At 41.1% G+C, this 26512-nt stretch overlaps 1 protein-coding gene across 8 annotated transcripts in view; it reads left to right on the top strand.

The window, feature by feature from the left end:
• MAP7 (microtubule associated protein 7) overlaps positions 1–26512 on the top strand; it is a 177219-nt gene that overhangs the window by 100986 nt on the left and 49721 nt on the right. For all 8 annotated transcript variants that reach the window (XM_042939923.1, XM_042939922.1, XM_042939919.1 and 5 more), the window contains 2 exons: positions 12537–12632; positions 20016–20093. In XM_042939923.1, coding sequence (XP_042795857.1) covers positions 12537–12632; positions 20016–20093 — 174 coding nt within the window. The remainder of the gene's footprint in view (positions 1–12536; positions 12633–20015; positions 20094–26512) is intronic.

Raw genomic sequence — 26512 nt, 5'->3', positions numbered from 1 at the left:
ATAAAAAGTGGTTTAAATAAGTTAGGAGCTTTCTTTTTTCTTACCTGCAGGAAATATGGGAAGTAAAGAGTACAGTAGTTCAGAGATGTCCGGGCCAGGTCTCCGTTATTGCCTTAGCTTCCCCCTTGCCTTACCTTCTGGTTACGAGGCAGCTGTCTACCTTGAACATCACACCCATCTTCAAGACAGGAGGAAAAGGGAGAGTGGGGAGCCATGCCACTTGAGTGCACGTCCCCTTTAAGGAGCATTCTCACAAACCCCACCTAACAATTGCAGGGTTCAACTTCTTGGCCAGAGCTGTGTCGTGGTCAGTCAGGGTTCTGTTAGAAAAAAAGTGCTGGGTAGACATTTATTAGGTAACAGGCACGGAATGGCCCAGAGCCTTCCCTATGCAAATTGACAGTATGACTTTCCAAGAGAGAAATGCAGCAAGCCTTTCCCCAGGTGTGTTTTTGTTTGGGTTTGGTTTTTTACTCTAAAGCACATTTTTTGCTTTGCATCCTGTGAGATGAGCAGTATTGGGAACTTTTGGAAGCATACATTCTAAAAACAACATAAGATGGAATGAAATCAAGTGCCAGGCAGTGTGAGGCAGACTTGGGAGCTCAGTAGAAGTCAGAGAAAGAAACGTGTTGGAGGTAGGAATAGCTTCAAAGATTTCATGAGAAAGAGACCTGAGCAGGGCTATGGCAAATGGATTGGACTCTCTACCAGGCTGTAATGGTGAATGCATGACATTCTATGTTTGTCAGATCCCAAAACAACACCCAGAGTGAACTCTGTGAATTGTGGGCTTTGGGTGATAATGATATGTCAGTGTAGGTTCATCGATGGAAACAAATGTACCACCATAGTGCAGTATATTGTTGATAATGGGGGAGGTTGTGCATATGTGGAGGCAGGGGGCACATGGGAATTCTGAACTCTCCACCCAATTTGGTGTGAACCTAAAACTTCGCTAAAAAATAAAAGCTGGGGCACCTGGGTGGCTTATTCGGTTAAGCCTCTGACTTTTGGTTTCGGCTCAGGTCACGATCTCATGCTTTGTGAGTTCGAGCCCCCATCGGGCTCTGCACTGACCGTGCGGGGCCTGCTTGGGATTCTCTCTCTCTCCCTTTCTCCGCCCCTCTCCTGCTCATTTTCTCTCTTTCTCTCTCTCTCTCTCAAAATAAATAAATAAACCTTTTTTAAAAAGATATTAAAAAGAAGAAGAAAGAAAAAAGATGGACTGCATTTAAACAGTTGAAGAGATGGCAAGGCTGATGTTCCAACAAGAGAGGAAAACATGAGAGAGGACGCAGATGTAGAAGTGACAGCGGTGGGAGACTAGATTGGCCCATAATTGAAAATAAAATTTTATGTTTATTCATTTTTGAGAGAGAGAGAGAGAGAGAGAGAGAGAGAGAATGAGCAGGGGAGCATGAGCAGGGAAGGGGCAGAGAGAGAGGAAGACACAGAATCTGAAGCAGACTCCAGGCCCCGAGCTGTCAGCACAGAGCCCGACGTGGGGCTTGAACTCATGAACCACGAGCTCATGACCTGAGCTGAAGTCGGACGCTCCAACAACTGAGCCACCAGACGCCCCATGGGTTGGCGCATAAATTTAGACAATTTAACAGGAGGTTAAATGTTCTCCTGTTACCTGAAATGAATTGGAATAACCTTAACCTTTCATCAGTTATCACTCATTCCTATTGCATTTTTCTGAGTTTGCATAAGAAAATTTAGGGTTAAGTATTTTACTGTTGTGCAGAGGAGGAGTAGTTAATTATTGATATTCTGCAGTCTTGTATATGTGGTTTTTTCACAGATTAAACTCAATAGTATAGGATTAAAATTACATTCACATTTCTTTGCAAAACTAATGTTTAAAACTGTGTTATTTGGGATTCAGAGAACTATATATACATCTTCTACCTTGATAATTTTATTTTGTTTTTAAGTATGAAAGCTTTTCTACTTTGTGGCCTGTAGTAATCATTTGTAAACTGTTGGCATCAGCAATTTTAGTTTTCTTCTTAAAATAAATCATTATCCTGCTAAAAGTAAAAGGATCTTCTTTCGGTTGGTTACTTTAATTAAGCAGAGTAATGAAGTTGAGTAGTAATTGTTTTTCTCCAAGTTATTTAAATAGTTGCTTTTAATTACACATTGGATTTAATTGAATTGGGTCTAATTTGATAAACTCCCTATCCAGCTGTTGAAACTTGGTAAATTACAGAGACTATAGCTAATTTTCTATTTCTCAGTGTAACTAGGAAACTTTTAATATGGTTAGGCTTTCCTCCTCTTTTCTGTACTTTGCCCCCATCTTTGCTTAGTCATAAACATTACTTGTATTATGGAGCAGAGAAAGAGATAATTTGTGTAGCAGCTAGCATCTGGTGATAAATCACCAGGAAGGTACATCACCCATGGGGATGAAGAGGCTTGCCTTTTAATCTGGTTTATATTAATGCAGGTGGAAGATGCTGCCTTTTCTGTTCTATTTATAATGTTGCCATCTGGCTGAAGGAAGGATTTTGCTTGTTTTATTTATTTGTTTTTAGATCAAAGTGTTTCGGGTTGGATTTTAAAGGATGTCACGTTTGTTCCAGTCAGCCCACTGTATCAGGAGTTTGTACCGTGAATCAAGTAGCTGCTTTTAGTGGTAAACAAAACAGCTGAAGAAATGATTCCCAATAGTTTACACAAAACAACATATGGGACGTGTGCTTTTTCTAAACAGTGGTTTTCTTCATTTCAGCTAGAATGGATGTTTGTCTTTTTAGCAGATTATCAAAACAAATCGATTAAATCTGTTGCTTTGGGAAAATGTTGGGGTTTACAGATGCCTCCAAGCTGAAATGCTTGTTTTGTAACCTTTCTGATATTTCCAACAGAGGCCGTAATGTTTTCCTGCTTCTTCCCATGCAGTCCAGGCAATATTCTGTTGTATTTGGAGTTTGTCGCTCCAATTCCCGGAATACTCACTAGAAGTGATACTGGGCAGACCTTTCTATTATATGGCTGCAAAAGCAGTCATTTGATTTTGAGGCTTGCCTGAGGTCACATCAAAACCAGGCTAGAATTACATTAAGTATTTTCTGGGTTTTTTCCTGATACAGAGTGAGTATGACTGTAATCTGGCAATCCTTTTGGTCACCTTTTGTCTATAATCTTAGCAGCCATCAAAAATGAACACGTGTATACTTTTTCTTTTTACTCGTCAAGAATGCTTTCCCTTTCTGGGCTTTTGCCACAATTTGGTCAGGGTACACCACCCACCCTCCAGCCATCTCTCATCCCCTTCAAGCATTTGTTCAGTGTCACGTATGTGCCAGATAGCGAGCTAAACGCTGAAGTTGGAGATCCTAAGGATGAAAGGCATGGCCCCTGCCCTCAGGTTTCTCAAATAGAGCATTATCACAGCACTGCACCCGGCCAAGTGTCAAAGACAAACTAACTCCAGCTCCATTTAATTGGAGACCATCTAGGGTTCTTTAAGCTCAGAGCACAATGGTTTGTGATGAGAGCTCTTCAGAGGCAAACAAGCTGCCCACTCCTGATCCCTTAAAAATATTTTGGTAACTTGTTTTAACAGAATTATCTTTTGCTCTTATTTAGGTAACATTTATGCTGTTCCTACCATATGTGAGTTAATACATAAAAACTGGATCTTTTTTTTATGGTTGGTCAGTATTTTTGATGCTCACTTTGACGTTTCAGTGTAACTTTTGCAACTTCCTTTTGGACATTGATGGAGTATAAAGTATTAATAAATAACTATGTGTGTCTATTCCATTCTTCCTGTTTTCATGATATAGTTAAAGATGAGGAGTAGTGTTTCTGGTGGATTCAGTTCCCAGGGATCATGTAACTGTAGACAATACTGAATTGTATTTATAAAACCAGTGTCTTTGTATTGGGTTTGTATTATCTCAGTATTGGACAAATTTCTTTGTCTTTTGGTTGACTATCCTTTTCTATCATGGTCATAAATTTTTCATTTTTCTTCATCATGCAGAAATGAAGTAATCAGAAAATGACTCAGTCACTGTTCATTGTTGCTTGAATGAGCTCCCCCTAAACTTAAAATTCTCCGTGCAGTCTATGGTAGCCACCAAGTCGTAACTTTTTGTTTTATCTGCATGAAATACAGAGAAAAAGCAAATGTTAATTGAATTGTTTCTGTCAGCAGAATGAATAAGGATGAAACGTGAGACTCTGATATGCATTATCAAATATGTTCTTAATTGCATTTGTTTTTGCAACAAGAAATGAGCAATAGATTGTTGAATAAATGGTTCATTATTCTTATTGCTATGTTGAATTAAGTGTGGCTAGATTTTATACCACACCACAAAGTGGGTTTATTCTGGTGTAGAAGGGCAAATTAGAGTCTGCACTGTTTTTCAACATCTGTACTTACATACACTGCCTATAAATTTGCATAATGCCTATAAATTTGCATAATGCAGAGGCTGCTTCCCTATCCTGTGGCGATCTATGAAAGATAAAAGACACCAGTCAGCCTCTGCCCACATCTTGTTTCCTTGACCTTCCTGCAAAATGACCTTCAAAACACCCCACCTGTTTCCCAACCAGGCATATGTCCTCCATTCTGCATTTCCTCATCCTCCCCACTGCCCTTGCTCCATGGAGTTGGTGGCTGGGGTCCCATTTCCTGCAGGATTCGAAGCAGAGGAGACCCCGAAGCCTTAGGGAGGATCCCTGGGTGGTGCTACCTCGCTGCCCTGGGCTCCTTTCTTGGACGACCGCACTGACTAATCTTCCTGTTCTGTGTTGCGTCGATGACAGACAGGCAAGGTTTTCACTGTGATCAGTTGGGTCACTGTGTTCCCTTAATGGTCAAGTACTTATCTCTTGGGTACATCTTAAGGGTGAATGGGAAAATCTGAATAATTATGAAATTATGCAGAAAGCAGAATTCTTAAGATGTCTGTTTTAGTCTGGTTTCCTTTTACTGTTTCTGTTAAGATGGTAGACACTTTTTATACACTTCCAACAGGCTCGTTGTAGGGCTTCACTTCTTATTTACCCAGAATCCCCCGAAGTTACAGTAGCTCACAGCCAGAAGGTCCACAGCACACACTCCAATGACTTTCACTGCCTTCAGGGTAAAGTCCACACAAACTTGGAATTCAAGGAGGCATTGACCTCAGCCTGTTTGTCTTATTTTCAACTGCCTACTGTCTTAAACCTGCTGTTCTGACTGGACAGTGCCCTGATTATCTTTTTTTTTTTTAATTGCTTAGATAATTTTGCTTATGGCATCCTCCAACCATAAATATTCTCTGCTTCACTCTTCACTTACACAGATTCTCTCCATTCTTGTAGAGCTTTATCTGATGAAGTTTTGTATCACTACTACGCCCTTAGTGTCTTCTCCCACCTCTGACTCCCTGTAGTACTACCTACATCATTTGCTTGGTTATTAATCCTCTGTGGTATATTGATTTTTAAAAAGTGAATTGATCCATGGCTACAATTTCATGTGTTTTCATATTGTCTCCTCCAAAAGTTAATAAGCATCTTGCAAGTAGATGTTGTGTCCTCTGATCTTTGTGCTCTTTGTGCACGGTACAGTGGCTGGCCCGTGAGTGTGCCTGTAAATGTTTATTGGGAAAAAAATGAACATTTCTGACCCTGGGAGTGTGGTGGTTCCATTGATACGATAACAAAGTGACTGACAATCGGGGTTAGCTGATTTTGTGAGGACAGTTAGTTTGCCTTTTGGCATAGTTTCCAGTGATCACACAGATACAGGAGCATATATTCCCTAGAGGTGGGAGACCGGGACTGTATTTGAGAGAGCATACTTAGAAATGCAGACTTGAAAGTGACTAACATAGAGAGCATGCTTCAAGCCAGAAGAAGAGACCACTTTTCTGAAGAGAAGAGAAAATACTGGGGGAATCGGAAGCTCCAAAACAGAGTTTGAAGAAGTAACCTAGAATTAGGGATTTAGGGATTCAGAAAAAGAAAAGTGGTAGCAGGAGACACATTAATTTTTCTTCCTAGTCCTGAGCACAAGGTGTCCCCGAGTCGAGTGCTGTCTACCAGTAATAAGAAAACAAAGGTAAAGCAGAAAATTGAACCCAGGTTTGTCTGGTGTCAGCTCCCTTGATCCTCACCATTCCTATAATTTCACATACAATTATGAGGAATTTAAACTGAGAAGCACTCCATTATGTAGAACAATCAGAAGAGTCATTTGAGGTTTGCTTTCTGTCCTTGTTATGATGCAAATGTCATTAATAACATTGGATAAAACCTTTAATATCTATGTTGCAATACTCCTGGCAGCTCTATCAGAACAAAATTTAACGGTCAAGTAAATAAGTAAAAGGATGCTACAGCAGAAGATTTTAGGTGAAACACTGAATTGCCTGAAAAGTACTCTGTAATCGTTCTCTGTTGTTTTTTTTTTTTTTAAACAATAACATTCTTCAACTGCCAGCCACAACTGTGTTCTGTAGTCACATTTTCAAATAAGTAATTTTTTTAGTGTGCCAAGGGTCTGTCAAGACCACCCCAGGCTCTGTGATTCATTCATTAGGAAGATTCAGGACTCCGCTTATAGTCAGACTCAGAGCTAAGATTTATTGGAGCAAAACCAGGCCTTTCAAAGGAGAGCTCCCTGACGCCTGCTGTGCTAAGTCTTTCCCGCACAGGCAAACTGAATCTTTTAGGGTAGACCTATGAACTTGCAATATCCATCCATTTTTTTTTTTTCAACGTTTTTTTTTTTTTTTTTTTAATTTATTTTTGGGACAGAGAGAGACAGAGCATGAACCGGGGAGGGGCAGAGAGAGAGGGAGACACAGAATCGGAAACAGGCTCCAGGCTCCGAGCCATCAGCCCAGAGCCTGACGCGGGGCTCGAACTCACGGACCGCGAGATCGTGACCTGGCTGAAGTCGGACGCTTAACCGACTGCGCCACCCAGGGGCCCTCATCCATTTTTTTACTACAGAAGTGGCAATTGCCTGTGGCTCAACCTCTTGTTCTGTCCTCTAACTTAGTCTGTCCCAAAGCTGTTCGCGTACCCTGAACCGGGTGTCCACCAAGTCCAGCTGAACAATAGAGCAAAGAAGAACCCATATAGACCTGGGCCTGATGGCTAAACTCTATTAAAAATAGTGACAGGAATACATTAGCCTTGTGGACGTCAAGACCACATGTCATTCAGTGAGATTTAAACTCGGGACGGTTCCTAAGGTTGTAGTCATAAATGTCTTGTCAGAGTAAGCTTTTTTACTAAATTGAGCATTTGTTGGGACCCATTATTTTGATCTGTCGAGAGAGACTCTTCAACAGACCGTAAAGCCAAAAATAGAAACAAAGCAGTGAGAGCCCGTGACCTTTATGGGAAGTCATTGCAAGGAACACAGTGAATTGTAGAGGATATGGATTTTAGAGGTGCAGCTGGGGCATTTACTGGAGCTGCAGGATTTTTACCAGATGAAAGCTCCAAATGTCTGTCGTCTCTATATTTTGTTTCAGAGTGGTTTAGAGAGAGACAGAACCCCAGACCGCAAGGATGCGTCTCTGCATCCTTCCTCTTTAACACTCTCAGATGTGGCACTAATGGAATAAAGCTTTCAAGCTAGCAGGAAGATCAATAGAGATTTTACAAGGCTAGCAAACACTTATTGAGCATCATGGAGGATGACTCAGTTTTCTTTATAAAAAAATGAAAGAGATTCAAATTAATCCTGGAAAATCACCTGAGTCATTTAAAAATGGTATTTTTTAATGATAAAATAAAAAATGGTATATGCAATCCTGTCTGCTAGTCATCTAGGATTTCCAGTTTTTTAAATGTTGGAAATCTTAAATAAATTATTTTCATTGTGTTCTCAAGTAGTGAAATTCCCTGTACTTTGCTTTAAAACCAAATCACAAGATTTTATTTCCCATTATTATAATGGAGGGTTTGGGTTTGTTCTTTCTTTCTTTCTTTCTTTCTTTCTTTTTTTTTTTTTTTTTTTTTGGCTCATTTTACCTAATGTGATGGTAACTTGAAGGGCATTAAATCTGAGCCTGGCTGGCTCAGTCAGTGGAACATGTGACTCTTGATCTCAGGGTTGTGACTTTGAGCCCCACGTTGTGTGCAGAGATTACTTAAAAATAAAGTCTTTAAAAAGAGAGGGAAGAAAAAAGAAGGAAGTTCCATTTCAGGTCCTCAGTTGTTAATCCCTTCTGACCTGGATGGTGCTCAAGCTCTGACTCAAATCTGTCACTTCTTTGGGGTGCCTGGGTGGCTCAGTCGGTTAAGCGTCCGGTCTTGATTTCGGCTCAGGTCATGGTCTCATGGTTGTTGGATTGAGCCCCGCGTTGGGCTTCACGCTGAGCACGGAGCCTGCTTGAGACTCTCATTCTCTCTCCCCCACCTGTCTCCTTCTGTCCCTCCCCTGCTCACTCTCGCTCTCTAAAAAAAAAAAAAAAAAATCTCAGAAAACTGTTATCTCTGTAAGTCCCAGAAACACTGAGGATTACCTCTTCCAAAGGAAGCTTGTACCCTAAAACCCATACCAACAAGCCTGGCCTACCTGAGGGCCCCCAAGAGGTGTGATTGTAGCTGAGTTAAAAAAAAAAAAAAAACACCTCTGAAGCCAGCAGGTGAGTCCGACTTTGCACCCCAGGACCACTGTCACCAAGTTGACACAAGTTTACTGTCCCTGTTGGTACTGGGTAAGCAAAGCCCTGGAGACACAGAAATCCAATTTCCCACATTTGTGTAGGGAATAAGGAGAGCGCCAAAAAATGCTTTCTACCATTTATTGAGCCTCGTGGTGGGCCCAGGGGTCTCGTTAATTTTCACAGCCCTGAAAGTAAGTATCGTCCCTCTTTACATATGGGAAAGTTAAGATGGAGAGGTTAAGCCTGCTGAGGATTCACAGCCCATTTAGGACACAGCCAGGTCACCTGACACCAAAGCACATACCATTTCCTCAAAGCTTGCAAACACACTGCTACACCACGCAAGTGTTGTGGGTGTGGGGGGCCCAGAACCTCCATGGAAGGGGGAAAGAGAGAAAAGGAATGGTTGTTAAACACCCGTCGGTGTGCTAAGCCATATGGCAGATTCTTAACATACATGTTTTCCATTAATCTTCCCAGCAGCCCTGTGAGTAGGCAGTATGCCCCCCACCCCGCACACACACACAGACACTTACCTACTCAGAGAAGTCAAGAAACTTCCTGAATATCACCTGAGCCCAGATCTGTTTGACTTTATATCTTCCCTCTTATCACAATAGAGTGTCAACCAGAGAGGTGTTTGGAGAAATAAGAACTCTTACAGCGGTGGAAGGGAAAGACTGATAGAAAAGCAGAAAGATAACCTAAAAACTTCAGATGAATGTCCAGCCTACAGGTTAGACATTAACAGTATATAATCTTGGACTAAACAGACCATTTTTTAAATTACTTTTATTTTACTAAATTAAATGTTGGTTTTTCATGCACATAAACATTTTTAAGATTTTAAATTTGTCTTGTTATAAACAGGACTCAGAAAGTCTTCTGGGATAGAATGAATAGGAAGTCTTCTGGAATAGAAATGAATTACTGAGATTCAGATAGTAATAAAGAGGGCAGGCAGATAGATGTTCAGCCAGAGCAGATCCAATGGAAGTCAGATGCAGATAGATGGGGATTTGAGTAACCAGACCTCCGGTTTGACAGAAATGTATTTTTTTACATTTGAATTTCAAGATAATAAAGCAAGTATAGCCCTCCCTCCCCCACCCAGAAGAAGCTTTTTATTAGTTATTATTTGGAATAATCGCTTGGACTGAACATGTGTTGCAGCCTTTTTAATCTCCTTCAGAGGAGACTGTTATGTAATATTCAGTTAGGATTGATGTCTATTGTCAGGACCTGGGGACACAGCAGATAGGCAATCACCAGAGAAAGATTAAATTATGTCAGATATAGTAAGGCAAGAAAGAAAGAAATTCGTTTGAAATATATTCTAATCAAATCATTCTAAGTCCTTGTCACTTAACTAAAAATAATAAATAGAAGATTCTTAAAAAGCTTACTAATTAAGGCTTTACTTCCTGAGTTCTGGAGGTAGCTGTATAACAAAAAGAAAATTATAATCCTAGGACTCCCAAGTATGTGTTGCATTCTGCTTCCTTCTGTTATGTTACTTAACAACTAACTTATTTATGAGCAATTTTAATAAGATTAACTTGCAGAATAAGGAGAAAGATTGTTCTATACACACTAAGCAACAAAGGTTCCAAATACAGTCATTTTTTTTTTATTTTTTTATTTTTAGAGGCTATCTCTAAAGATGTGAGACTAGAGGTCAAGACTGACCAGCATGGGTTTCACTTGCCACATGGTGATAACTGGCAACTAATTTTTGGCAAGTGGGATGAGAGGATATGTTGCAGCATTAAAGGAGCCAACCTACTTTCTGATTTCCCTTCTGGATCAGTGTCAGGGCCTATGTGTCAACTATGTACAGTGTTGCTCTTTTCCAGTGGTAGCTTGCCTGGTAAAATTTCTAGTAGCAAAGTCCTATCAGAAACCACTGAGTGAGGCCTTTTGCTGTTTAATTTTTTGTTTGCTATCTGCTTGCTTTTACTGTATCTTTACAGACCTTTCCTTGCAAATAAAGCAAAGGAAGCTTCATAAATAAAACTTCAGTCGATCAATATTTGTGTTTTAAGCTGTTATTTGAAGCAAACAGATCAAAACTGGGCTATTTTAAAAGAGTTGTATAAGATAATTTTACTATTTAGTCTTTGATTTTCCACAGCTAACACTATATGTAATTGAAAGAGAGCCACAGATGTTTGGTGCATTCCCCATGTAGATGTCAAAGGTAAATTTAGGGAATTTATTTTCTTAGTGATTTGTTTTTAATACACCTTGAGAATAGTTTTTAAATTTAGTCTTCTTGAAGCATAATTATTATAGCACCCTTTCAGTTTAAAAAACTCTTGGGCAAACAATTCTTGTTTTCTAGATAGTGTCAATTTCCTCAGCCTCATGGAGAGGGAGCCAGCATGTAATATGTCAGGGGGCAAGGGCTGCAAACAAAGCAGGCTTAGGTGTGTGAGGTGATGAGTGGTAGGGGTGGTACTTAAAACAATTCAAGAATGGGGGGTGCCTGGGTGGCTCAGTCAGTTAAGCATCCAGCTCTTGATTTTGGCTCAGGTCATGACCTCACAGTTAGTGGGATCGAGCCTCACGTCAGGCTCTGCGCTGACAGCACAGAGCCTACTTGGGATTCTCTCTCTGTGTGCCCCTCCCGCCCTCAAAAATAAATAAATAAACTTTGAAAAAGTATAAACAATTCAGTAGAACTCTAATGTCATATGTGAGCAGAGACCCAGAAATCCACCTGCTTATTTGAGACAAGAACATTTCAAGTCCGCTCAAAGGTCTGCGATGAACTGAGTATCACTAGAGCTGAGTAATTAAGAGGGAAAGTGGCACAAGGTAAAGGCCAGACCATATAGTACCTTCTGGGCCGTGGTGGAGACCTTGGGTTTTACCCTGAGCAGAGTGGGAGCTGTTGGAGAGTTTTGAACAGAAGAGTGATGTGACTTGTGTTTTAATGGGATCACTCTGGCTGCTGAGATGAGAATAGACTAACGGGGGTCCGTGGGAGGATCGGGGAGACTGGGTAAGAGGATATTGCAACCACACAGGGAGGAAATGACCATAAAGCTAGCAGTAGAGGTGGCAAGATGTTTTGTAAGGTTGAGCCGAAAGAACTTACTAAACAGATTGAACGTGGGGAGTGATAGCAAGAGAGGAGTCAAGGATGAGTCCAGGGTTTGGGGTATGATCATGTGGAAGGATGGAATTGCCCTAATTGGTGGGGAAGACGGGGCAGTGCAGGTTTTAAGGCAGAGAGTAGGAGGCAGGGACACTCACTGGCTTGGTTTTTGGCATGATTTGTATCTGAAGCAGTAGCAGACATCCTTTAAATATCCTCTGAAAATACATTAAATAAAGTAATATGGGTAAAGAAAAAAGAGCAATATATTTAAAGTATAGGATCCTGTACTTGATATAAGCAATTACCTGGTATTTCTCCTCTTCATTTCCTAGAATACCTTTCCCTTAGTCTGTTTAATAATCTTTGTGATGGAAGTTTTGTCAGAGGCTTTTTCAAAATCCTGGTAAATTATATCTCCTGGTTCCTTTTTGGTGACGTATATGTTCTTGGAATTTTGGGGGTTCCTAATGCATGAACTTTGTAAGAAGTACGATCAGAGACTTTGGATAGCAGTCATGCCTCCACATGGTTGCTTTATGTATAAACTGGGACTACCAGGGTAAATGATTTCATGGACTCTTGAACCTGAGCCGTGGCCATTGACTTGGGGATGTGTCGTTACCACTGAACGGGCAACAGTTGTAACGGCTTCGTCTTTTTATTTCCTGAATCTAGCCTAGTACCCAACACAAAGGTTAGCAGCAAACGTTGACTAGGTGAATGTTTCTGAATACATTTTAAGAAACTAAATATGTCTTTTCTCTTTTGTCTCATTCGTATAGCACCTGACGGCTACAAAGTGCATGATAAGAAAACCGCCTCCAACCGGCCCTCTGCTATTTCAGGACAAAATAGCAACTACTCAGGAAATAAACCAGGTACTATACATCGTGTTTGCTGTAGAAAAAAAAGGTTGTCCCTAAAGCCTTAAGGCATTGCTAGAATTTAGGAGCTTGGTTCTTGTTCTGCTACCAAAAGACACCCACTCCTACTGGCCTGTATGAGTTTAAGTCAGAGAACCTCTTAAAGCCTCGATTTTTTTTCTATTTAAAATGGAGATTCAAATACATGCCCTGCTTATCTCTCAGAATCGTTTTGACAGTCGGTGAGAATGATGTGTGTGGGTGCATTGTTTACTGCCAAACAATGTATAAGAGGTAATCATTTTACTATTCTCTTTTGAAATGATGCATATGACACAATTTTTTTTGTATCTATGTGCCCAGGTACGTTATCGCATATCTTTTTTGTGACATTTTCAAAAACCATTTAAGGCAATCTTCACACGTAGCAAAGCTGGTCTAGAATTATCTTTTTGTTCCCTATTCCCTGCAATGATTGTACACCTACACAGTAATTTCATTTAATAACCTGTGATTCATGGTCTGTTCCATTCAGTGATACAAAGAAGCAAAGAGTCTGTAAACATAAAGAGTTGAATAGACGATGAAGCTGCTTCCAGGTACCCAGCAGTCATTGTGTGGTCCTTGGGAGAGACCTATGTCCAGTATGGTGGTAAACAGTAAGAGGAGGGCACAGGCCCAAGGGCACAACCCATGAGGGCATCGGAAACCTGCTTCAGGCAGCATCTAAGACTGAAGTCCCTCAAGAACAGTGAGAATCAAGATGGAAATAACTCTTTCTAGTCTCAACGGAAACATTTTCCATTGTACCTAGTTTTGTTGTAGGGGGTGGGGTCCATGTGGGAAAAGATCTTAACAGAGCAGATGAATCTGGCTTGTTACTTAGAAGAAGGACAAATATCAAGTGCTGTTGCAGGTATTGCATGAGCAGCCCTTCACGGGAAATAATGTGTATGTAGGTCCAACGGAATTTTAATTAGCAGGCTGAGATTCACCGTTTCATCAGTTTACCTTTTCATCCATTCATTTATCCGCCAACCACTCAACCACCATCTACTACTTATTGACTAGTTGTTCTGTGCCCGGGACCGTGAGAGGCACAGGGTGAGCAAAACAGGATCCCTGTCCTCACAGGCCTTATTCTGGTAGACTTGTGTTCTTGTGCTCAGGTGAGGATCCTTGTAGAAGCCGAGTCCTTTAGCATGAAAACCTCGTTTGTTTTACTGTGGGAATTAAACATAGCTGAATGGTAGGTGCTGTTGTCCCCTTGCTTTCCCCACCAACCATCACTTCTAATTTCTACCATTCTTTACTGTGGAGTTTATGCTTTTATGTCTTGATACCTTGTTTATTCATCTGGTGTTAGCACTATCTAAGCACTAAGGGATTTATTATTAAAAAAAAAACATAGGGGCACCTGGGTGGCTCAGTCGGTTGAGCATCCGACTTCAGCTCAGGTCATGATCTCGCAGCTTGTGAGTTCGAGCCCCGCGTCGGGCTCTGTGCTGACAGCTCAGAGCCTGGAGCCTGCTTCAGATTCTGTCTCTCCCTCTCTCTCTGCCCCTTCCCCGCTCATGCTCTGTCTCTCAAAAATGAATAAACATTAAAAAAAATTTTTTAATAAAAAAAAAAAAACAACATAATCCATACCCTCTGGTTGACAGTGTGATGGAGTAAACCAGTCTATGAATAGGTCATTCTAACACCGAATTTGCAGTGTGATAAGAAAGAGATGTAGAGTGCCTAGAGACTACAGAGGCCAAAAAAAAAATCTTCCCACCTCAGACGGCCATCTCTTTATAGAGCCATTTGATTTATATTGCTAAAGTCAATGGGGCGCCTGGGTGGCTCAGTCGATTGAGCGTCCAACATCGGCTCAGGTCATGATCTCGCAGTCCGTGAGTTCGAGCCCCGCGTCAGGCTCTGTGCTGACAGCTCAGAGCCTGAGCCTGCTTCAGATTCTGTGTCTCCCTCTCTCTCTGACCCTCCCCCATTCATGCTCTGTCTCTCTCTGCCTCAAAAATAAACGTTAAAAAAAAATTATATTGCTGAAGTCAAGTTAAATGAGGGAGACATTTCATTTCATATTATCTTTTTTTTTCTTTAGTATAGTTGACACACAGTGTTACATTAGTTTCAGGTGTATCACATAGTGATTGGAAAGCTCTACTAGTCACGCTATCCTCACAAGTGTCGCTACCATCTGTTACCATACAACACTGTTACAGTATCATTGATTATATTCCCTTTTATCCCTGCTGCTTCTTCTGTAACTGGAAGCCTGTATCTCCCACTCCCCTTGCCCATTTTGCCCATCCCCCCCTCTCTCCCCTCTGACCATTCAGATTAGACCTTTTAAGCATCCTGTATCTGCTTTCTTGTATATACAGATAAGCAGAGGTTCGTCAACGGGTCTCATTTTTATTTTTATTTTTTTTAATTTTTTTTTTTTTAACATTTATTTTTGAGACAGAGAGAGACAGAGCATGAACGGGGGAGGGTCACAGAGAGAGGGAGACACAGAATCTGAAACAGGCTCCAGGCTCTGAGCTGTCAGCACAGACCCCGACGCGGGGCTCGAACCCACAGACCGTGAGATCATGACCTGAGCCGAAGTCGGACACTTAACCGACCGAGCCACCCAGGCGCCCCAAGGCACTTGTGGTTTATAAGTGTGAGCTCACAATGTCTCATGTTCTCCAGAAAAGACCGGTATTCTCAGCTGTGAATACTTGGACCCAGACCAAAAGAGACCATTTGTAAAGTCATGGATCTGTCCATGTCTACAAAGTGGGAGCTGGCTCTTCAGGACTCCATCAGCTGCCTCCAAACGATCCAGAGTGTGACCTAATCAGAAGAGAACATTGTAGTCTCTTAATGCACTATACATACCTGAGAAAAGCAGAAACTCAAGTTCATTAAAAATTCCTCTTAATTCCTATCCCTTTATCACCCTCCACCACAAGTCTTTAAAAGAACCACTAAAAATTTCATTACTGTTTATAAATCATCTCCCTTACAGAGGAATGCAGGCCTGGGAATCTTTCAGGCCTTTCCTGGCTGCTACATCCTGCCATTGTAATGACTCTCCTGGTGCCATGATGTGCTCAAGGGCACGGACTGAGTGAGAGATGTGGCTTTAAGAACTAGCTCCAACACTTTGCTGTGCCGCCTTCCTTTTCACAGACGTTTCCCTCCACTTTCTCATTTGGAAAATAGGCCTAAGAACTCGTCGTTGAATGAACACATGCTCTGCTAACTCATGGAGCTAGTGTGAAGAATGAAACAATAATGTGTCTGAAAGAGCTTTGTAAAATGCAAGCCCTGATGAAGTTATCTACCGCGTAAACAGTAGTTGTTCAGGTGGAAGTCAAAGCTCTTGAGAAAGCCTTGTCAGAGCGAGTTGACTTTCTTCATCTGCGAGAGTCACTGAGTTCTAGTTTGTGGTCCAGGCTTCTACATGTCATCGACGACAGGGTATCCACAGCACTCCCTGTCACACGTAAGAGTGCCCCAGTGTGGGCGGCCACCCCGCTCGTGAGTCCGCACAGGCAGGAGGTTGAATGCAGAGTGCTCCTTGCTGCGAGCGGACTCACACAGACACTCTGTTGCTCTTACCATTTTGCCTTCTGACCATGTTAGGTCAATCAGGAAGCAGTGAGAAAGTTCATGCTATTCATTTACTTTCTGTACCTTGATTTCGTTCCCGGGAAAAGTGATAGGAGGATGGAGATGAGAGGGAGACAAAGAATCACAGAAAATGCACTATTTACTTAGAATTATTCAATTAAATGTTGTCCTTTTTGGAAATCTATCTTTAAAGATATTTTTTATCCGGTTTTGGTTATTAAAACTATAACTGCTAGCATTTATATTTTTTTTAAGTCTGTTTTCAAATACAAGATAGCTGTTTGTTTGCCCCTATTGGTGCGTGTTTGTGGAAGTTTAAAGGCTCTGAAGATTAGCTAAGGTTGTTTGCTCATTCGTTTGATACTTACTAAATGTTCTCCTTTCTGCCAGGTGTAGTCCTGGGATTGGGAATAAGCCGTGAACAAAACCAACAAGGCTCTGTTCCTCCCCACCCCCGTTCATAGCCATCTTTAATCTGCCATAAGTATTATTGGCATTCTAGCACCAAAGTGACTCTCTCTTGATGTAATCAAAAGGATGGAAACAGTTTAAACTGAATGCCTTTTTCCTTCTACAATTTCACATTTGCTAATCCCAGGTTCCTAAACCAACCAGAATCATCTAGCATATCACAATCACTATGCCCTACTTCTTTACTTCCTCAAATCTGATCCCCTACTGAATAGTGATTATCACTTCAGCCCTGATCTCAAAGATCAGTGGGAATCATTGCACTTGTAAGCATTGGCCTTATTTATAGGGATTAACTGGTACATTTGTGCAACTCCGTATACAACCTTGTTTCTTATAAATTGTGTGATCAGGCAGGATGCAGTTTGTTACGTGTGAGGAGCATAATCTTCACATGAAATGAGAGTATAGAAACCACCTCTTGCAAAAAAAAAAAACAAAAAAACAAAAAAAGCACCTCTCACACTGCTGTTTTCCAAAAATGTATCTAAATGGCAAGTATTACAGTTCATAATTGGGTTATATTGATAACCAGTTATTGATTGGGGGCTCTCAGAATTGGTTTGGATAAAAGGGTACATGAGGGTAAGTGCATGTCCCATATGGTGTTATTAAAATCTTCTTTCAAAATTTTTTTAAAATTTTGCATGAAATTTGCATGTACTTGAAAGTAAGCTAGCAACATCACATCCTTCATATCGATAGATTGCCTGTGACAGAATTATAAATGCAATTCAAAGTAATTAAATTCTTTTCTATAGACTTTCTGTAATGTGCTTACACGCCTTTTTTTAGTAAAGTTGATTTTTGAGTTTTACAGTTATATTTATGAACAGGTACACCTCATTGTTTAAGGAATATTACTAAAGTGGTGAGTTAATCATTAGAGATCTAACTTCACTTTGACTTGTGCTTAGACAGCTCTTTTTTTCAAAATGCCATTTGTCGTGCTGTCACTTCTTTTCACCAAAAACAAATGACAGTAAAACACCCCTGTGTGTGGCCCTTAACAAAGTGCCTGAGCAGGAGTTCACATGCCCATTTTCAAACTTCAGAAGTAAACCTTTTGGGGCCAGGAGCAATATTTTCTTATATAAAAAAATGTTTGAAATCTCATAAATAATAAGCAAATCTGATAAGTCATTATAATAATAAGTAGGACCTACTGAGGGGTCCTTTTACCAGTTTTTAAAAACCATACTTTAAAACAACAAGGGTATAAAATGTCATCACTTAGTCTTGCTCATGATTCTCACTGCAGGCTCCCAAGGGGTCTTTGTACAGGTTTTATTTCCCCTAAATGTGCAAATTCTGTGCCATTTAGGAAGCCTTTGGGATATAAAGCCTTTAAATTTGTTGATGAAGTGCTACCATGCTGTCTACAGTATTGCACCAGTAAGTTTCTATTTTTAACATGAGGTCTTAAAAAAATACGTCATTTTAAGAGAGGAGAAAATAAACCTGATTTTAAGGTCATTATTCTCATCAGCATTGTTACTATAACTTTGCTTTTTTATATAGTACCAAAGTGAGCCTGTTAGTGTAGGTCTCTGCTGGGAAGCTCCCAGCAGCGTCTCACTCCAAGTACAATCCAGAGTCCCTGCCAGGACCAACGAGCCCTGTGCCTTGGCCCTTGTGTATCTGGCCCCAGTGCTCTCTGATCTCGCTCCGTTCCAGGCTCTTCGATCTCCCCATTTCTTAAACACATTAGGTGCTTGTGGCCACAGGGTCTTTGTGCCTGCTTTCCACCTCCTAGAACACCTGCACAGCTAGCTGTCCCTTCCATCAGGACTCTACATGTGAAAGTTACGATCTCTTGTCTAAAATGCTTAAACATACCCTTCCTGCCATATCACAGTCCCCTTTCTTGTTGTCTGCTTAACATTTATCTCAATGCAACATTCAATATATTTTTCCCTTGTTTTCATTCTGTATCTCTTTTCTTTTAATTTTTTTAAATCTTTATTTTGAGAGAAAGAAAGAGAGACAGTGCAAGCAGGGGACGAACAGAGAGAGAGGGAGACAGAATCCGAAGCAGGCTCCAGGCTCCAAGCTGTCAGCACAGAGCCAGATGCAGGGCTCGAACCCACGGACCATGAGATCATGACCTGAGCCAAAGTCAGACACTTAACCGACTGAGCCACCCAGGCACCCCTCATTCTCTATCTCTTTTTTATCCTTGTTATCAAGTTTCCCTGAGTAGAATGCAGTTCCCATGAGGGCAGAGATTTTTGTTTTTTGCTTTTTGTTTTCCTGACTGCTTTCTTTTCAGCACATAGAACAGTGCCTGGTGCATAGTTGATGTTCAGCGTGTGTTCAGCGAGTGAATTAATTTACTGAAGCTTGTGGGCGAGGCACCATACTAACACCATTTCAAGTATTTCATTGAATTCTTACAGTGATGTCAGATAGGTTCTATTTTTATTCCATTTTATAGGTAATAAATAAAAATCCATGAAACCCATGTCCTACATAACTTGAGACGTAGAGAGGTAGGTATCTCAGCCAAATTTACATATTGAGTGAGACACAGAACAGGAAGTGAACTCTTGCATGTGTGACTTCAAAGCTGGGCTTCTTACATCCAACTGGTGAACATCTATCAGTAATCACTGAATACTATATTCAGTAGAAATTCACTTAGGATTCTGTTTGCTGTTGAGGAGCAGCCTTCTTAAAGCATAAAAATGATAGAAGTTCACTAGCTTAAGAACAACAAAGCATCGTATATAGTGTTGGATAGAAACAGGCAAAAGGCTACAGTTATGTCATGTTTTTACATAATGGGTTTTTTGTTTTTTGGCTGTGTGTCTTTTTTTTCTTTTTAAAACTTTTCCCCCATTTTTGTGGAGGTAGAACTGACATACGCCACCCCATACATCGAAGGTGTGTGGCATAATGATGTGACTTAACCTATATTGTGAAATGATCACCCACCCCAGTCAGGTCAGTTAACATCCATCATCTCCTGTAGATATGGGGGTGGGAAAAAAAGGTGTTTTTTTTTTCCTCCTTGTGATGAGAAGTCTTAGGATATGTAATCCTATTCTCTTATGTAATGTCTTTGAACAGAAGAAAAAGACATTACATAAGAGAGTATATCTTGGAGTATATCAATGCTTGGAAGTTCTCAGAAAAACGATGTAATAATAAAGTGTATCACCGGAACTATAGCCATCTATGGTAATTGTTGTTAAGACGTCGTGATGTTTTATCCATCGAATTTACTGGACCAAAAGCTATTTAGCAGCATCAGAAAATCTGCTCTTCTACTAACGTGTTTGCTCTCCTTTTCAGACCCTCCTCCCGTGCTGCGGGTTGACGACCGGCAGCGGCTGGCCCGGGAGCGGCGCGAGGAACGGGAGAAGCAGCTAGGTATCCATCCCCCAGCCCCCGTCTGGTCCTGCAGGGACGCCGCTGTGCAGCTGTTGCTTTTCACCTCCGGGCTAAGGGACGCTTCCCGTTGAGCCAGTGGCCATCACTGTAACAACCATGCGTGTCTTTACGAGTTGTACAGAGGGATGTGAAGCACAACTTAGTATGTGATGGAAACATCGGGCTAAATTGTAAGCAGCAGTAAAGGCCAGCCCAGGATTGAGGTCGTTTTCACTTTGTTTCTCATAATCACCGTTTCATGTGGCACCTGAGAGAATGTAATTATAAGAGGCGTGAGGGCTCAGCTTACATTTTACAGCGTAAAAAAAAGCAAACCAAGGACAGTAAGCTGGTTCTTTTTTATGTGAGCAGTCACGAGCACATGCACTGCCAGGGCACTTCCTGCTTTCCGTGTGAAAAAACTGCTGCTGTTGAATCTATAGACAGAGGCTACCAGCACACTGCCAGGAAAAAGGCAAAGCCTCCTGCTGAGCTGTCTGATTTTTCGCTTGTTACCTAAGGTTGTGAAAGGTTAGCAGCTATGGTGCTGCCACGTAATCACCCAGAGAGCTGCATCCTGACGACTGCCTTACCAGGAAGCCAAGATAAAGCACTATTGTCTCCCAGAACTTTGAGCAAGGATGCCAGTGCCCACTCCCCCTTTACTTTGATGCCCATTTATGCAAAACTGCTAAAACAGGATACTCTCTACATCCCTTGGAAAGATGAAATGCCTGTCAGTGCATCTCAGTGTTTCCAGAATGTCTCTAATTTAAAACTAGAACTGAGGTTGCCACCGTGTTTCCAGGAGATGACCCATAACTTTTCTAGATTTCCACTGCATTTTGTAAGAGTTCATGTTTCAGTTGGAGAAGAACCCGGCACCTGTCCCCCATCTTTTCCATCGTTCTTATTCACAAACCCAAATTTGGGAGATTCACTGCAAGCTGATTTTCAAGTTTGTTGACATTATTTAATTCTTTCTCTCCCTTGCCATAATGGTCATGCGAGGTCAGTTGTTTTCCTGCCAAGGTCTTTTCAACACAGATTTCAGCAATGTGGTGGGAGGGAACGAGCTCTGCTGCTTTTCTGTGCCTCAACTTTCCACCCAGGCTTGAAGTGCCCTGTCCCTGATAGGCTTCCTGCAGGCTGGTGGGTTCCTGGAGGGCAGGGCCATGTGTGGCCATCAGGCTCGTGCTTTCCCAGAAGCACTCTGCAGCCTGGATATCTTGCTCCTGCGAGCGATGCCCACCGCTCCCTGATTTAGGTCGGCTTGACAAGTGGATCAGAATAGAGGAAATAGAGCCAGTGAAGCAGAAAGAGACTCCAGATAAGCAAAAAGAAGAAACTGCCCACTGCTCTGGGATGGCTGGTATTGCACTCTGTGTTTGGATCCATCCAAGGGTTAGCACTTGAACCCTCTCCCGTCTCTGCCTGCTCCAGCTGGGTCAGGTCTCACCCTATCAAATCTCTCCTTAGACTTGCAATGTGGATTTCTTTGTGTGTGAGAAGTAGCTCCATAGTGTCAGGAGACTACTCTGTTAACGATTTAAATCCCATTGCAAAGTAGCTTTTACACATTAACTCATATCTTTCTGTTTGAGTGTGTGTTTCAGAGCCAAGCACTATTAGTTTTTTTGTGGAAAGCATGAACATGCTGGCCAAACAAAAATGATTTCACTTCTTATTCTATAAAGTTGTAAGATATATAGCTTTGGGCTGCACACTCTGCAAGTTGCCTAGCTTTGTATATTGAGTGGCTCAATTTTTTTTTTTTTAATTTTTTTTTTTTAACATTTCTTTATTTTTGAGACAGAGAGAGACAGAGCATGAGCAGGGGAGGATCAGAGAGAGTGAGACACAGAATCCGAAACAGGCTCCAGGCTCTGAGCTGTCAGCCCAGAGCCCGATGCAGGGATCAAACTCACGGACCGCGAGATCGTGACCTGAGCGGAAGTCAGACGCCCAACCGACTGAGCCACCCAGGCGCCCCTCAATTTTTTCTTAAGATGTAGACCCAATTTTAATTCATATCCACAGGACAGAACACGACTCATTAATTTATAAATTCAAAAACCTTATTTGCCAGGGACTGTGTTCAAAAGACAAGGAGAGATTAAGACCCAACATTCCAGGGCTAGTTGTAGTGTAGGGGGACGGGGGATAAACCCACAGCAATTATAACAGGAGGTGGTATTGAAAGGGTGTCACGTGCCACTGGAGATTCCCACTAGAGGATGTAGAGGCGCTATCCCGGAAGATAGAAGAGGGAGAGACTGTAGAACAATGATACAGGGATAGGCGGGAAAAGGTATTTGCTAAGAGTCTGACCCATCATGCTCCTTAGATTATATGATATGGGTGAAAGTCATTTTCAGATGATTGTATTATCCTGTTACTACAACTTGACTTTTTTGGTGAGGTAGCACGTAACATACATAGTTTTTCTTCTTATCCCTTCCGTGTTCGATAAATATCATGGCTTCCTTAATTCTGATCTTTTTGTTGTTGAAAATCATAATTTTAATGAAGTATATCAGTCCTATATTTAATGAAATATATCAGTCCTTTTATTTTTTATTGGCATTAATTGCATTTTCTTTCTAGATTGTAAACAGTGACTTTTTGCCTAATTTTTTCCATTTAAGCCATCATAGCAGCAACTAAATCTCGAGAGACTCTCTTCAGCCTTCATAAATCTACCCGTAAACATACATGTGCGCACACATACATACGTTTGTAAAAGAGTCCTCTAAAACCTAGCATCGAACTTAAATTATGCCTTACAATATATAAGGATTTTTTAAAAATCTTAAGTGCTAAAAATCAAAGGGCACACCTGAGCAACCACCTTTAAACTGTGCTTTGCAAAAACTATAATGACAGTAGAATGTTAAAAAAGAAGGGGTGAGGGGCTGTCACTTAATAACAGATCTCTGGAATGTGGTAGCACCAACTGTTACCAAGCTTTCAAACTTTAAAGCTTTTCAAGTTAAAAAAAAAAAAGAAAAGAAAAGAAATGGAATACATTCCATAAGTTCCAACAAAGCAAAGTTTAAAATGATTGGTCATTTAGCCTCATTATTCACTGTTAGATGTGGATTGAAATTGACATTGAAATCATTAAAGACTTTTGTTTTAATCCATGTTTTTAAAAAAGCAAGGTAGAGAGGGAGAATAAAGGTCTTTTTGTTTTGAGTGGCATGTCATGTTTGTACTATTTTGCAAACAGGGAGGACCTATTAATAACTTTCTGTGGGTTAAATCTCTGAGTCATGCTTTAATGCTTTTATGGTAGGATTATGTCATGTGGCTTGTTCTTTCTACATTATCCTTCAATTTATAACATAAAGCCAGGTGTAATTCTTCATGTTTGGGACTGTTCTGTCCATTTGGTTGAGCACATGTACTCTGAAAGCTTTATTTTTCTGTCTTAAAAGCTTTATACATGAAAGATCTCCTCAACCACTCTATTTCCTCTGATTCTGTTCAGGCCATTCCTTCAAACTCCCCTTTCTTGACTTCTGCATCTTTTTCACCATCTCTCCTCTAAGCTGTAATTTTGTTTTTTCCCAAGGGGAAAAGAAATTCATTTGTTCTCATTGGTTTCGACTCTCCTTTTTTGATGATAAGAGTTCTTCACGTTCAGCAGCTCATAAGGCTGTGGATGCTTCCCCCCCACCCCTTACCTGAACCTCAGCTTCTGTATAACTAGCTTGTTCGTCAACTTTCATTCCCAAACTGACTCCTCTAGGTGATCCTTGTGTCCTGATCAATTGCACCAATATCTTTCTGGCCCTAAGAAATCATTTCTTTCAGCTCTTTTTGGTACGTGTGCTGTTGCTGGAGGCACTGGCATCTTTCTGAGTACCAGTCTTAGCTGTTGGATCTTTTGCATAATAACACATTTTTCTCTTCCTTGGTGGCCCAGTGCTGGGCACTACCAGTCTCCACCTCAGGCCACTTGTAGTTATCAGTGGTTAGCCAGACTCAGCCTAGTCTTCAAGCTGGAGCTTCAGCCATCTCAAGCCTAGTATGTAGGTGGAAGTTGCCACGTTCTCTCTGTCCCTCAATCCAGTTAGTCATGAGACTAGCTGACGCTGTCTTCAAAATGAATCTCAGATCCATGCCTTTAAATTTGCTGCCTGTGCTATTATCCTAGTCCAGGCCTTCATAAACTTGTGTCTTAATCACCAAAATCATCTCATAGATGTTATTTCTCCAGCTGTGTCACAGTTAGCACCACCCCTCTTTTTGAAGACTTCCTGGTCTTCATTGGCTTTTCCTGTTTTGGAAATTCGATCATTTTCTCATTCTGTATTATCTTTTGCATAACAACATATTTTTGCTAGCATTCTAATGCTGCTGTTTTTTAATGTTTATTATTTTTGAGAGGGAGAGAGAGAGCATGAGCAGGGGAGAGGCAGACAGAGAAGGAGAAACAGAATCCCAAGCAGGGTCCACGCTGTGAGCACAGAGCCCCACGCAGGGCTTGAACTCACAGACCAGGAGATGATGACCTGAGCCAAAATCAAGAGTCAGGTGCTTAACCGACTAAGCCACCCAGGTGCCCCGTTCTTTTTTGTTTTTTTAATTTTTTTTAATATTTATTTATTTTGAGAGAGAGGGAGACAGATTGTAAGTGGGGGAGGAGCAGAGACGGAGGGAGGCAGAGAATCTGACTCAGGCTCCACGCTCTGAGCTGTCCGCACAGAGCCTGACATGGGGCTCGAACTTACGAACTGCAAGATCATGACCTGAGCTAAAGTCAGATGCTTAACAGACTGAGCCACCCAGGCACTCCTGGGTGCCCCATTCTAATGCTGTTTTATGCTCTAATGAACTTTTCCCAGTTGGATTTTATATAACTTCCTGGTTGCATATATTTTAAACTTTTAAAGGCTGTGACCATAGTTTTCTAATTCTTTGTATCCCAATACGTGGCACAGTACTAATTTTAAAACAGACATATAGTAAATATTTGCCGATGTTCCTTACTCTGTGGTCTTTCATGAAATACTAATAATAAATAACAATGGGCCAAACAACATTCTACTCTGCATTATCACATTAGTAGCAAATGAGCACCATGGTTGTACTTTTTGTGTGGATCTGCCATAATTGCTAATGGAAGCTATTTTATAGAATATTTATTTTATTTTTACCTCATGATAAGTTAGTGTAAGAGAAGAACTGAGAGAATCTAGAAAGTTGGAATAGATTTTCCTTCTGCCATAGCAGCTCTTTAAGCATGTCTTTCCTTCTGCCATAGCAGCTCTTTAAGCATGTCTTTGATATGTCTTTGGTATTACTGTCAACATCCAAGCATGCATATATTTTACTTACTTGTTTATGGTCTGTCTGCCCCCACTGGGATATAAGCTCCACGAGAGAAAGAATTTGTGTCATTTTGTCATTTTTTTAAGTTTGTTTGTTTATTTTTGAGGTGGAGGGAGGGGCAGAGAGAGAGAATCCCAACTCACGAACCGTGAGATCATGACCTGAGCGTCAAGAGTCTGACACTTCACTGACTGAGCCACTCAGGCGCCCCATTTTGTCATTTCTGTAGCCCAGTGCATATTAACAGTGCCTGGAAGCATTGGACTGTTGATGCTCAACCGTTGTTGTTGAATGTTCAACGAATAGTAAGCATATGCATGTTAACGTAAATAGAGGTGAATGCAGCAAGTGTACTGCGAATTAGTTAAGGCATCACCCACTTACCAGGTAATACCTACCCTTCTAATAGTTCAGTGAGACAAGTCTTAGATTCTTATTCTTAACCATTTTCTCAGAGGAACAAAGATACAAAGGTCATCTATACAATACTTGTGCCTTAAAACTATTTCATTTTCAAATTTGCTATAAAACTGATAACGTTACAATATGTTGACAGATTCAAGAGAGCACTTACAGAGATGTCTAGCAGGCGAATAGTCTTCTGCACTTGGGGAAATACAGCGTTCCCCTTTCTGAAGATGATACAGATTAAGTTGTTTTTTTTTTTTCAATATGTGAAATTTATTGTCAAATTGGTTTCCATACAACACCCAGTGCTCATCCCAAAAGGTGCCCTCCTCAATACCCATCGCCCACCCTCCCCTCCCTCCCACCCCCCATCAACCCTCAGTTTGTTCTCAGTTTTTAAGAGTCTCTTATGCTTTGGCTCTCTCCCACTCTAACCTCATTTTTTTTCCTTCCCCTCCCCCATGGGTTTCTGTTAAGTTTCTCGGGATCCACATAAGAGTGAAACCATATGGTACCTGTCTTTCTCTGTATGGCTTATTTCACTTAGCATCACACTCTCCAGTTCCATCCACGTTGCTACAAAGGGCCATATTTCGTTCTTTCTCATTGCCATGTAGTACTCCATTGTGTATATAAACCACAATTTCTTTATCCATTCATCAGTTGATGGA

The sequence above is a fragment of the Panthera leo genome, chromosome B2, assembly GCF_018350215.1.
Source record: "Panthera leo isolate Ple1 chromosome B2, P.leo_Ple1_pat1.1, whole genome shotgun sequence".
NCBI lineage: Eukaryota > Metazoa > Chordata > Mammalia > Carnivora > Felidae > Panthera > Panthera leo.
This window is presented reverse-complemented; position numbering and strand designations above follow the sequence as displayed.